The sequence below is a fragment of the Mastomys coucha genome, unplaced genomic scaffold (genome assembly GCF_008632895.1).
Source record: "Mastomys coucha isolate ucsf_1 unplaced genomic scaffold, UCSF_Mcou_1 pScaffold14, whole genome shotgun sequence".
Classification (NCBI taxonomy): domain Eukaryota; kingdom Metazoa; phylum Chordata; class Mammalia; order Rodentia; family Muridae; genus Mastomys; species Mastomys coucha.
The window spans coordinates 2,902,711-2,916,963 of record NW_022196896.1 but is presented as its reverse complement, the minus strand read 5'-3'; the positions used below and the strand labels follow the sequence as shown (position 1 = coordinate 2,916,963).

The following is a 14,253-nucleotide window of genomic DNA, read 5'->3' as shown; positions in this document are numbered from 1 at the left end:
GGGACATCCATGATGGGCAAAGGTCATTGGCTGGGGTCTCAGGGTACCTAGCAGCCTCATTAGCTTGGGGGAAGCATTTTAGGAATGCTCAGATGCCTATCTCAAAAAAAAAAAGAAAGAAAAGAATAAAACTTAAATGTTTAATCATCTTATTTTCTTTTTGTTTGTTTGTTTTGTTTTGTTTTGTTTTGTTTTGAGACAGGGTTTCTCTGTGTAGCCCTGGCTGTCCTGGAACTCACTCTGTAGACCAGGCTGGCCTCGAACTCAGAAATCCACCTGCCTCTGCCTCCCAAGTGCTGGGATTAAAGGTGTGTGCCACCACTGCTCGGCCTAATCACCTCATTTTCATGTTAGCAGCTGCAAACTAGTGTTACCTCTATTTGCTTATTCTTCCCCTGAATTACTTAAGAGAATCACCTATGGATACACTCAATGTTTATACAGTTGTGAGAATGATACTGGGTTTTGTTTGTTTGTAAAGTCTAGGAGACTTAATGTTAAATTAAAGCACAGAGGCTAGTGCATAAATCAGTTGTGCACTTCTTAGGAGTTTCTCTGTAATAGTCTCTGTTACAAAGAAGTTTCTTTGACTGCTGCCACCACTTTGCCACTTACTCAGTTCACTAACCTAGCCCACTCCTCCTGGAGATATCACCATAGACATACATACCCAGGACAAGCTGTCATAACAAAAGAGTCATATACCACACTTTACAGCTCCTTTGCACTGCTAGTTCTGAAGCCACAGGCAACTGGGCAGTGGTGACACACAACTTTAATCCCAGTACTCAGGAGGCAGAGATAAGTGGATCTCTATGAGTGTGAGGCAGGACCAACCAACCTCCCCAGCTCCAGTGCAGGATGGTAGTCTGTGCATCTGTCAGACAGACTGAGTTGCTTTGCTCCTATGAAGAGAAGAATCACCTGAACCGCGTATGTACACAAACTACCAAACAGTTGTGAAAGCCAGCATACCTGAACAACATGGGACAGCCCTGTCGTTAGGCTTCTTGATAGTTTAACACAGACAAAAATCTAAGAAAGCCAGGTGGAAATGACTGGAGATGAATACAATGTAGAATGCATCAGAGGTCAACCTGGCATCTCCCCGTGCTATTTAAATGTAGGCCTTGTCAGAGGGGGAGAGGGAGGCAAGGAGGGAGGGAGACCAAGAGACTCTGTGTGTATACAGGAGCATGTACATGCACTTTTAGCTCTGAAGGCAGAGATCAGGTTTGGGAGTTTTCCTCTATAGCTTTACATTTTTCAGACAGGATTCTCATTAACCTGAGGCTCACCTTTGGCCATCAGGGCCAAAATCTGCGTGTCTCTGTCCTGCTCCCTACCTCTACATTACTAGAATAACAGATACTCACAGCGTACCATCTTTTTATATGGGGACTTGAAATCAAAATTCAGATTCTCATGGGTCTTAGTTACTTTTCTATTGCTGTGAAGAGACACCATGACCAAGGCACCTTACAAAATAAAACATTTAACTGGGGCTTGCTTACAGTTTCAGGATGAGTCCACAGCCATCGCAGCATAAAGCATGGCAGCACACAGGCACGCAGACATGATGGTGGAACAGCAGCTAAGAGTTAGCCTACTCACATGCAAGTTGGAGGCAAAGAGAAAGACTGAGCCTGGTCTTTGAAACCTCAAAGCCCACCTCAAGTTATACACCTCCTCTAACAAAGCCAATCCTTCCCTAATCCTTCCCAAACAATTTCCACCAACTGTGGACCAAGTATTCAAATATATGAGCCTATGGGGGGCCATTCAGGTTCAAACCACCACTAAGCCATCTCAGCAGCTGCTGTATGATATTAACATATTCTTATATTTGATTTGCAAGAACTTTAGCATCTATGTTCATAAGAGAAATTGGCCTGCAGTTCTGCTGTGTTGCCTTTACCTGGCTTTGGTATACATATTGGCTTCTTTGGATAAACTTAGTAGTGCTACTTTCCTTTCTATTTCATGAAGCAATTTGAGAAGTCCTGTATGAAATCTTTAAAAATTTGACAGAGGGCCAACCATGGTGTGCATACCTTTAATCTTATAAATGAGGCAGTTCAGAGCTACTCTGGTCTCTAAGTGAGTTCCACACCAATCAAGATTACACAATAAGACCCTTTTTTGTTTTGGTTTTTCAAGACAGGATTTCTCTGTATAGGAAGACCCTTTCTTTAAAAGGAAGAAATTGGACAGAATTAATAAATTACTCCATCTAGTGCTAGGCTTTTCATTGTGGGAAGAGTCTTAGTTACAGATTCAATTGTATTGCTTATAATGATCTATCAGTTTATATACTCTTACCGTAGTTTTTGTTAGTCCCATGAATTTATAAGTTGCCCTTTGCAGCAGGCCTAGGTTTGGTTCCTAGCACTCCCCTGGTGGCTCACAAACACCTCTGTCTGCAGTTCCAGGGAGACTAACGGCCTCTTCTGTCTTTTGTGGGTACCAGGCACACACGATATACTTTCACACATGCACACAAAACTACTCATACACATAAAATAATTTTTAAAAATACTTTAAAAAAAAAAACCAAAGAAACAAAGAAACAGTTGCAGTAGCCCATACTGTAATTGCAGTATTCAATATACTGAGAATTGCCATGGATTGAGGGAAACCTGGTCAACATAGTAAATTCTAGGCCAGTGTAAAGCTATAGTCTCAAAAACATTTTTTTTTTTCAAAAAATTCTCTTTACCCATCCTCCACTCACTGTATTGATCACTCTTTAGAGAGCATTAATTTTTTTTTTAATGCAAAGTTAAGAGGGAAAAGCAACATTTTTCTTCTGAGGTACAACCAAAAATACTTGAGGTGTATTTGGGAGGACCAGGACCTCAAGTTCATCCTCCTCTGCACAGCAAGCTCCAGGCTACACTGAGACCTTGCCTCAAAACAAAAAACCTGTTCTTGGTATTGTAAAGAATGATTTCTAGGAAATGAGGGTATAAATCGCTGCTGGAGTACTCGCCTAGCAAGAGTAAGGCCCGCCGGTTTGGCTCTCCAGCACTGAAAAGTCAATAAATAAACCAAGAAACAAGGGTATAAAGGACAACTACAGAACACATTTTCTCACCCCTTATTTTAACTTCAGACCAAAATGTGTAAGGCAACAGAAAGAAGTTTGCTAAAGTATCCTTTGCTAAAATCGACATGACCACATTCAAAAAGTGGTACTGAGAAAGCTAAGCTGACTCCATGACAGGCTTCAAATTGGCAGTTAAGGGGACTAGGCCTAAATCTGTTTTTAAGAACTGGGCAATTCCAGGCAAGTCCTGCCCTCAGAAGCTGCCCCACCACCTAGCCCAAGACAAGGACAATGGGTCAGTAACAGTTTCCAGTCCCCATGCCTCAGTAATGGAATGTCCATAGAGATAGAGCAAGACCAAGGTTACCTACCCCGGATTCCCCTAATGTGCTTTAAACCAGGCCTGCCAGCTCACTTGGGTGTCTCTCTATCTTGGTAATGGGAGAGTTCAGCATGCTGGACTTCTGCAGAATAAAACACTCTTTGCATTCACATACTATTTGAGTCCGGGACATCATTCTTCAGGGAATCATGGACCCTTACAGGGTTTAATGCCTTCAGTATGCAAAAACACACTAATTATGAACAGTTAAAGTGTTTTCCATGAACATTAAGTTTTTAAATGATGGCCTATTATTATTCCCTCAATACCTAAATTATCACTAATTAAGAAGCAAGTTATCTTGTATTCTGATTTAATTTATTCTTCACATTGAGGTAGCCTCTAATTAAAAAAAAAAAAAATCTGTCTACTTTCTTAAGGAACATACTTACACAGTTTCAAACACTTTGCTTTTATATTCCTAAAAATTACAGATTAAAGCTTTTGTTCTTCGAGTCCAAGACTACCCCTGAGCTGCATGCAAACCCCTCTTCTGGGCTCCTCAGGCACCAGGAATGCACATGGCACACATACATACATGTAGGAAAAACACCCAAACACACAAAAATAACCAAAATAGAATTTACTAAATAAATACCTTATTCTCCTAAATATCTACCAATAATTACCTAGTTAGACACAATCCCAGAAAACAATTATTAGGCAGAGTTTTTAACTGTTGTTGGGATTTTGTCTATTTTTATTTTTTAGACAGTATTTCACACTATAGTTTACACTGAGTGATGAGACTAATCATTATACCTGTCCAGGTAAAACACAAAGCCAAAGAGTTATATGATTTACTATGAAATTATTATCTAGACATGGTATTTTTGACTGAAATAAACACAGATAAAGCAAGACAGGGCTGGGGATGCAGTAAAGGGATGCCTAGATGACAGGAGGCCCTGCTTCCAACTCTCAATATGCAAAAGCGAAGCTATTTTGTTGTTTAGTGATACACAGCATTCTGACATTTGACAGTCATAAGGAAGTGGTATTTATATTTTCTTGTATTAATAGATATCATACTATAGTCTCTTGCATCTTACAACTTCTATAATATCTAAACCTAGATCCTTGGCTATAAATGATGAATTTTTGTCTCTTAAAAAATGTTTTACGGGGGCTAGAGAGATAGCTCAGCAGTTAAAAGCACTGACTGCTCTTCCAAAGGTCCTGAGTTCAAATCCCAGCAACCACATGGTGGCTCACAACCATCTGTAATGAGGCCTAATGCCCTCTTCTGGTGTGTTTGAAGACAGATACAATATAAATAAAAATTAATTAAAAAAAAATTTTAAAAATGTTTTACTTTCATTTTTATGTGTGTAAATATATGTCATACATGTAGATGCCCCAGGAGTAGGAGTTACAGAAGGCTATGAGTTAACCAACTTGGGTGCTGGGAACTGAACTAGAGTCCTCTGGAAGAGCAGCAAGCATTCAATGGCTCTCGCTCTCCCGCCCCACCTGCTTGTAAATCTGGCTAGTCTTGAGCTCTTCTTCATCACTCTACTCTGGAGTACTGGGATTACAGGCACATACCACAATGCCTGGCTTAATCACGTCCTTCTCCTTTAATCCCAGCTCTTGGAGCCAGGGTTCAAAATGTCTTTAATCCAGTAGTTGAGAGGCATAGGCATAGATATCTGTGAAGCTGAGTCAACCTGGTCTACACTGCAAGTTCTAGCCAGACAAGAGCTGAGACTGTTTCAGAAGAAAAACAGAAAAAAGAAAAGTCCAGAATTTCAATTATGTCACATGGGGAAGGGATGTCTTATCATGTAGCCCAGGCTGGCCTCAAAGTTACAGCAATCATGCCACTGCTCAGCCTCCTCACTGAAGGTGAGATGTACCACTCCAGGCCCCAGATCATTTTTGTAAATTTGACTATGTAATTTTCATTGGACTCCTGTCCCCAGGCTGCAGAGCTGCTTTACACTTACTTAGTTAGCATAGGCAAGTGGCTGGGACCCAGTGGCAGACAGCTGTAAACAGCTGTTAAGTAATTGCTTGCAACTGTGCTAAAAAAAAGTAGGAAGTCTGTTAACTCTGATGCTCAGTATAAACTACACTTAAATTCAAAGCGCTTTTACTCAAACCTATTTCTAGCTGGCTGTGCTGCTGTGACTCAAGTTATCTAAATGTAAAAACCCCTCTGGTTGTTCACTGTTCCTCAATAGCTCAATAGCTCAATAGCTCAGTCCTTTTCCTGGAAGAGGACAGATATCCAAAACAGGACTCCTACAGTTACTTCAGGAATTCAGAGCCCAAGCTTTTAAGACTAAATGGCACTATCACAAACCAAGTCATTATTAGAATGATGAAAATCTCTGTGTGTGTGTGAGTGACACAGTTTTAAAACTCCAATTTAACCTTTAAAACAGAGGCTAGGCTGGGGGTGTAGCTCAGTGTTATCACTTGCCTCGCTAACATCAACTCCTAGGGTTCAAGCCCTAGCACAGTCAGAATGAGTAAAATGTTTAAAAACAAAGTCTTGAAAAAGTCAAAATCAACCAGTCAACCAGCCCAGTGGACACTGTTAATAAACATACCCAAGCAAGCCATTCTTCAACTACTAAATCAGCTTCTTTTTCAATGAATAATTACCTTCAAGTGCCTTAAAAAACCCTACTGGAATGTTTCTATTTAAGTTCCTAAACAAATAACTTTCCATTATACTGTATTTATCTTAGAAATAAAAAATACAAATTACATTCAAAATTACTTGTCTTCTAGAGACTGTAAGGTACTTGAAACCAGGAATCACAGCCACCCATAATAGAAGCAGTCAATAAAAGTACAGTTGGAACCAGCTCAGCAGAGGAAAAAATATTCACAATGTTCCATCCTGACAGCCAGATTTTACACTAGTAACCAGAGAAATTATTCTGGAACAATGTAAGAGATTGTCCCTGAAGAATCTTGTGATAGCACTGTAAGCTGATATTAAGAAACTATGTAATATAATTCAATGATACAGTTACATAAAAATAAATTTACACTAACTTTCAAATAACAGGAAAATTAAAGATTTACAACAGGCTCTCTCCCAAGACCATGTCCTACTCCTCTGCACTCCTCCCAACAGTTCCCTCCCAAGACCATGCTCTACTCCTCTGCACTCCTCATTGATGTAGTAAAGAGTAAACCTTCAAGCTCTTTTTCTCTCTTCACTCGCACTGCATGGAAGGAGGATGACTCACAGGCCTTCAGAGTCAATTAGAAATCGCTTATCCTTGCCAGGCCGTGGTGGCGCATGCCTTTAATCCCAGCACTTGGGAGGCAGAGGCAGGCGGATTTCTGAGTTTGAGGCCAGCCTGGTCTACAGAGTGAGTTCCAGGACAGCCAGGGCTACACAGAGAAACCCTGTCTTGAAAAAAAAAAAAAAGTTCGGTGTGTTCACTCTATTCTCCAGCCCAACTCCTGCTGCGGTAAAAATTCAAAATCTAAACAAAGTAATTTTTAGCTCACGAATCTACAGCTAACTAATGTTTCACAAGCTACCAAGAAAATAAATTAGGTATGAATACTGTCTTCAGTAAGCAAACTGGGAAAATCCAACATCCATAAGGAGAAAAATCAAGCTCAAATGCTTTCTCTCACTATATATAAAACAACTCAAAACAGATTAAAGACTTCAGCATAAACTACAAAACTACTACAAGAAAAAAGACTGGGTAAGGGCTTTTTGGACAGAAGCCTAAAAGCAAATAGGTAGCTGGTGCTACATCCAGCTAAAAGCCGCTGCAAAACTTCTGTACAGGAAAGAAACAAGATAAAGAGAACCTTCTGAATGAAAGAAAAAGGGGTTTTACAAGCTGTACTTCTAACAAGAAGTTGATATCCAGAATATAAACAATCCAAACAAAAAAATTAAAAAAAAAATCTAGTTCATAAATGTTCAAAAAAAAAACTAATAGAATGTTCTTAGAAGGATGTATATATATTTTTTAAAAAGTCCTGAGCTCCACTAATTATGAGGAAAAATACCAAAAAAAAACCATAATGAGAAGGCTGGAAACGAGGCTAGCTGATTGAGAATGATTGCTTAGCTTCTGTAAGGTCCTGGGTTCAAATATAAAATAAATAAATAAAAAGAATTAACACCATAGAATCACTTTACCCCAGTCAATTGTTATTACCAAAAAGATAAAATTAAAAACAAAAATCCAATAATAGCCAAAAATCTCACTGCTGGGTCCACATCCAAAGGAAATAAAATCAGTATGTTGAAGAGACAGCATCCATGGTCAGGATCAGTGGAGACTATTCAAAACAATCAAGATAGGAAATTAACCAAGTGCTCATCAATGATAAATGAATAAAGAAAATGTGAGCAACATGCATAATGGAATTCTATTCAGCAATAAAATGGTGAAATACCGTCACCTACAAAAACACGGACTAAACTGGAAGACATGAAGTTCAGTTAAATGACCCAACACAGAAACAAAAACCAAGTAACCTCAGTAATATATAGAACCAAAACTGGAACCAGAGACTTTGGAAAGAGGAGACAAACAGAACTTACTTAATAGTACAAAGTTACAATTAGGACTAGGATGCCCTATTACACATGAGAGTAACAGGAATGGCGTAATGTGTTTTTCAAAATAGCTATCTAGAATCAGGGATATAGAATGACTTCATTTTAAAGAAATTATTGATGTTTTGAGATGATAGAGCTGTCAATTACCCTGATTTATTATATAAGCATAACGGTAACATACTATCCTAAAGATATGTCCACCTACCTTGAGTGAAGACAAAAAGGAAGGAAAGCAATGGAGTCACCCACGATGGTCTATACTTACTATAACTCCAGCACTTAGGCTGAGGCAGGAAGACCAAGGCAGCTGTGTACACTTTCAGGCTGCTTTGTTTTACTTTGTTTAAAAGGGGAGTTGCGGGGGGAGAGAGATGGTAATTGGTTTTGGCGTTACTGGGAGTTGGGGCGGGGGAGATGGTAATTGGTTTTGGTGTTACTGGGTGTTTTGTTCTTGTTATTTTGAGACAGGTTCCCCAGGCTGGCCTAGAACTCAGCAATCTTTCTGCCTTGGATTCCGGAATGTAGGGACCTGGCTTATCCTTCAAATACAGAGGTGTAGGAATGGCTCTGCAAGTAAAGGTGCTTGCCACACAAACCTGACAATCTGAAACTGATCCTGGACCCCACTATTTCTAGAAGGACAATCCAATCTGGAAAACAGTAGTCAGACCTCCACTGCATTTACATGCACATGCAGAAACATACAATAATGATACTACTACTAATTTAAAAGTAAGTAGGGCTAGAGAGATGGGTTCAGTGGTTAAAGCAAATGTTGAAGAGGACCTCAGGTGGGTTCCCAGCACCCTACTGCCTATAGCTCTAGGTTCTATGGAAGGCATGGAGGTCCTTATGATCACAAAGAAGCACTAAGGAATGGCAAACACATAGGGTTGTTCTATCCAAGGAAAGAATGCATAACCCTTTTATCTGCCCTGAAGGCTGAAAGTGGAAGTGGGCAATAGTCTGGCAACCACACGGCTTTGTCAGTGTGTCAATCTATAGAACCTATCTTTATAAAAGGTGTATGTACAAAGAGTTTAGATGCAATCTTAAACTTTATTGTGTACATGGGATTGAATCAAGTATCACCAGGAAACCTTCTGCCAAACTGTGCTGTGCTTAAGTATGTCTAAAATAAACTACTAGAGGCTTCAGTTCTGAAGGCTAAACCAACACCCACTGTTTAGCCTTGTTGAACCAATATACCCTTGCTTCCCTCTGCTTGGTACTCTGCTCGCCATGGTGGCTCAAGAAACCCCCAAGAGGTTCAAAAGATTTGACACTCTTTCAGGCTTCTGAAGACACTGTATGCAAGATGCAGACATAAATGCAGGCAAATTACCATATACATACAATAAAAAGAAACCTTTAAAAGTATTTTTAAATTATATATAAATAAATCTCAGGCTAGCAAGATAGCTCAGCCAGTAAAGGCCTGAGTTTGATCCCTGGGACCCACAAGGTAGAAGAGAACTGTACTGGCTGGTTTTGTGTGTCAACTTGACACAAGCTGGAGTTATCACAGAGAAAGCAAATAAAATTTCCTCCACAAGATCCAGCTATAAGGCATTTTCTCAGTTGGTGATCAAGCAGAGAGGGCCTAGCCTTTATGGGTGGTGCCATCCCTATGCTGGTAGTCTTGGGTTCTATAATACAGCATGCTGAGCAAGCCAGGGGAAGCAAGCCAGTAACATCCCTCCATGCTCCTGCTTCAGCTCCTGCTTCCTGACCTGCTTGAGTTCCAGTCCTGACTTCCTTTGGTGATGAACAGCAATGAGGAAGTGTAAGCTGAATAAACCCTCTCCTCTCCAACTTGCTTCCTGGTCATGATGTTTGTGCAGAAATAGAAGCCCTAAGACAAATTGGTACCAGCATAGTGGGGTATTCCTAAGACAACCTGACCATGTTTTGGGGAGGATTGTTGGAAGGACTTCGGAACTTTGACCTAGAAGAGCCAATGGGTGTTAAGAGCTCTGTGGGATGTTCTGTAGGAGCTTGGAAAATAATGTTGAGAACAGTGCAAAAGATGGAGGCCTGGCTTGTGAAACTTCAGAGGGAAGATTAAAGACTCTTATCAGGGCTGTTTGATTGTAAAGATTCTGTGGTTTTGGTTAGCTGGGACTGAAGAATCAGCTGTGATTAACAAAATACCAGACCTTCTAAAACGAAAAGTTTGTGTTACTGGGACAATTGATGCTAGTTAGCTAGAGCTAAGAAATTAGTCAAGATTAAGAAGAGACCAGCAGCCGGGCAGTGTTGGCACTCGCCTTTAATCCCAGAGGCAGAGGAAGGTGGATTTCTGAGTTCAAGGCCAGCCTGATCTACAGAGTGAGTTCCAGGACAGCCAGGGCTATACAGAGAAACCCTGTCTCGAAAAACAACAACAAAACCAAACAAACAAACGAGGGGGGGGGGCCAGTATCGCTGACGTGAAATCTTCTGGGAAGTGTTTTCTGAGAGCACAAAGAAGCTGTGTTCCAGAGATAACCAACGTTGTACCTTGTGCTGCAGCTGGACTTGGTAATGTGTAAGAGTCACTCAGATGGTACTGGTTTTGAAGGCATGAAGGGGTCATGAAGAGCAGCTGAGGCTCTGCACAGCGAGAGGGCATAGAAGAGCATTGGTGACGATGCAACCTAAGTTGCAGTTGACAGCCCAGGACTACAGGGGTCATGCAAAGGGGTTGAGGCTTGGCACCACGAAGAGAGGCTATGAGAGGCTACTGGTGAAGCCTAGTTGCAGCAGAAGACCCCAGTGTATTAGAGATGCCAGTACCACCATGGGATGATCACCAAGAATAGCAGCGTCAGTGGAGTGGATCAACCCAAGCTTAGACTCCTACATAGGGCAGAGCTGGAGAGGTGACCACAGCCCTTTGGAGGAGCCCAGAAGATCGTGAGTGGATCCCAGACACTGGAGAGTTAAGAGTCTGATTTTACTTCTGGTGTGACTGAGCCCTGATATTTTCCCCTCTTGAAGGAACAAAGTATTTAGTGGAGCCCACAGTTAAGAGACCTTGAATTGTAAAAAGACTTTAAATTTTAAGAGATTGGATATTTCAAAGGGATGGAAATTTTAATATGTAAGAATTTGTAAAGACTGTGGGACTTTTAAAGTTATTTAGATAGATCTTGGGGATAAATAAGAAAGTAAGAATTGAGGCTTAATAGTGATGTATATAGGAAGTTATTTTTATTTTTTAAACTTTTTATTCATTAGAAATAACTTTAAAATGCCAGGCAGTGGTTGCACATGCCTGTAATTCCAGCACTTGGGAGTTGGGAGGTGAGAGGGGAGCAGGTGAATCTCTAAGGTCAAGTCCAGCCTGGTCTACAGAACAGCCAGGGAGACACGCACACACACACACACACACACACACAGTGATACTTTTACATCAATCTCAAGAACGAAAGAGAACCCTGTACTCTTTATTGCATGAGCCTTCATTTTCCCAATATTATCACTCCTTAACCCATCAGTAGACTCTACTAAGGAATTAATACTCCGAACTAAAGTAGACTTTTAGTCTACTCCAAACTGGTTACGGTGGCACAAATCTGTAACCCTAGCATTTGGGATGGTGAACTTAGAGGACTACCTAAAATTCAATGCCAGCCAAGGAGAGCACGGTAAGACTGTCTCAAAACAAACATCTCCTCAAGAAGTGGACTCCACTTATGAATGCAAGCCTTATTTGTGAATCCTACTAAAATAATTTCTCAGGCTTAAAATAAGTTTTCCACATATAAAGACCTAGTAAGAGATGGTGGGTGATTTCAGGGCAGAGAAAATAGCACATTTCAAAGTTTCTTTAACACTAAGGTTTAAAACAATGACTTTCTAATCGCAGCCTCCAGATCTGTTACCTTACCAGATGAACTTTCTGACCGCATGTATTTGTAGACAAGCCATCCTTGATGCTCTGTATTTCTTAAAATAATGAACCATCAATTCATGAGCATAAAGTGTATATAGCAATGGAGTTTCTTCTGTATGTAATCAGATACCCAATAAAGATTTCAGAATCTGGGAGGCTGGCAAGTCAAAGTATACCTGTGAAATCCTAAAAATGCTCCATCATTGTGTTTCAAATCTCAGTGTTTCCAAAACAAAATCTCAAGAATGTCACATCTGTTAGGTTCACTCTTTATGTAAAAAACGGCCTCCACAACTAGGCAGTTTAATCAACGTTCTCCATAGCCAGCAGCAAGCAGCTCCTTAGAAATTCCACACCTTAACTGGGGAGCCTTAAGACCAGACGTAGATCCAAACTCTTGATTTCTGTCATACGCTAATTTAGAATGTTACTAACATTCTAAATCCTAGTTAGAACACGTTGCTGAAAGGCAATGTCCTTGGGCAAGAAAAAAATGGAAAGGTCTGAAACTGACCCCAAGCACAAATCCCTTGTCAACTAAAGACACCTAACAGGAAAGAACCCAAGAAATGTGGGGGTAGGGATGCAGGGGGGGGGCGGAAATCGTACTCTTCCGGACCGTAAAGGCGAAACAGGCACTGGTAAAGCGGCCCCCAAGGGACAACTGACTATGGAACGGTGACAGCTCCTTTGCAGCGCCGAGAGCTGCCAGCAGGAACGGCCGCAGCGCAGACGCCGCCGCCGCCACTCCCAGCTTGCAGGTCCGGCGGGATTGGCTCGAGAACATCAACAAAGACCCTACGGTCGCAAGCCTAACCCAACAACAAAAGGCCGAGCGACCGCGCGCGACGGCCGCGATGGAGGAAGAGCGCGCGGCGGCCAGCCGGGCGCCCGCACCGCGGCGCAGCCCGGGAGCGTGCACGGAGCCCGAGGCCGTCTGGCCCAGCCTGGCCGCGGAACACAAAGGCGCGGACCGCCCGCGCTCCGGCCGCCGAGGCCCGCGGAGGGGGAGGGGCTCACCTGGCACAGCTGCCGGCAATAGGCGGCGGCGGCCTCCACCGCGGGCTCCCGGCTCTCGCACAGCCGCCGCTCCAGCTCTTGCAGCCGCTCGCCCAGGCGCCGCAGCTCCGCCGCGCAGCCGCCACCGCTCAGGCGCTCCTGCTCGGCCTCATCGTCCGCCATCTTCGCCGCCCGCTCCGTCGCGTACGCACCTGGGTCACGTGATAACACAATGCCACGTTCGGCGGGGTCACGTGCCGGGTGCGCTGGCACGCCTGGGCGCACGTACAAAGGCCGGGTGTGGGGGGCTGGACGACCGCCGCCGGTGCAGGGCTGCAGCAGGCTGAGGCTTCTGCAAGCCGCGGCTGCGGCCCCGGGCGAGTGCAAGGTCTGCGGAACAGCCCGAGGCCAGAGCAAGGTGGAGAGCCAGTGCTGGCCCTGGTTCTGGGCCAACCCGAGAACGCCTCCTGGAAACAGGCGCTCTAGGTGTTGGAGGCCACAAAAATTAAAAAAATTAAAAAAAAAAAAATTGGGTCAGAACAAAATGAGAGGTTCGGTTCTCATTCTGGAAAATCTAGCAGCGAACGCAGGAAAAGAATAGTGTGGAGAGAATTCAAACAGACCGAAATGGTGAAAGTTGGAACCCGGTGGTTTTTAAGGCACAAAAGCTTTTCTAAAATAATCCTGTTTACTGTTAACGCATTACAAGAATCAACACCGAATTTAAGTTCGTGAAAGTAGGTCGAGAAAAAGAACACTATTAAGGATGCTAACGTAAAAGAAGAACACGGATGTCAATAAATAAATACCAGTAGCAACCCTCCTCTTGGTGCTGCAAAACAGGTGGCCTTCTAAAACATATTTTACCGGCAAGACGAAAACAATGAATATTTGGCATTAGAATTGTAGAAGAGAGCTGTGTGTTGTGTGCACCGTGGTAATCTCAGCACTTGGAGGCGAGAGGTTCAAAAGTTCATCCCTGGCTACATAATATTTTATCCGCCAGCCCATGCCAAATGAGTCCCTAAACCAAATTTAAAGGGGGATGCAATAAGAGGCACTCAGGAAATCAATGTGCTTAACCATAAATTACATATTCAAGCTAATAGCAAAGTCAATGTTTGAGGGCTGGGGATGTGACTCAGTTGACAGAGTGCTTGGCTAGCTCCAGTTCAGTACACTGCACTGTATAAACCAGGCAAAAGACACCCAGCTGCCTGCTTAATCTCAGCCCTCCCCTGGTGGAATCCGGAGTATCAGAAGTTCAGAGACTACGCTATATAGCCAGTTCCAGGCCAGCAAGAACGAATGAACAAGCCTGGCGGTGGTGGCCCATGCCTTTAATCCCAGCACTTGGGAGGCAGAGGCAGGCGGATTTCTGAGTTCGA

General features: G+C 42.6%; 1 protein-coding gene across 2 annotated transcripts in view; it reads right to left on the bottom strand.

The window, feature by feature from the left end:
• Positions 1-13,086, bottom strand: part of Znf292 (zinc finger protein 292) — a 78,283-nt gene extending 65,197 nt beyond the window's left edge. For both annotated transcript variants that reach the window (XM_031366395.1, XM_031366396.1), the window contains exon 1: positions 12,887-13,086. In XM_031366395.1, coding sequence (XP_031222255.1) covers positions 12,887-13,048 — 162 coding nt within the window. In that variant the 5' untranslated portion in view covers positions 13,049-13,086. The remainder of the gene's footprint in view (positions 1-12,886) is intronic.
• Positions 13,087-14,253: the final 1,167 nt, after the last annotated feature.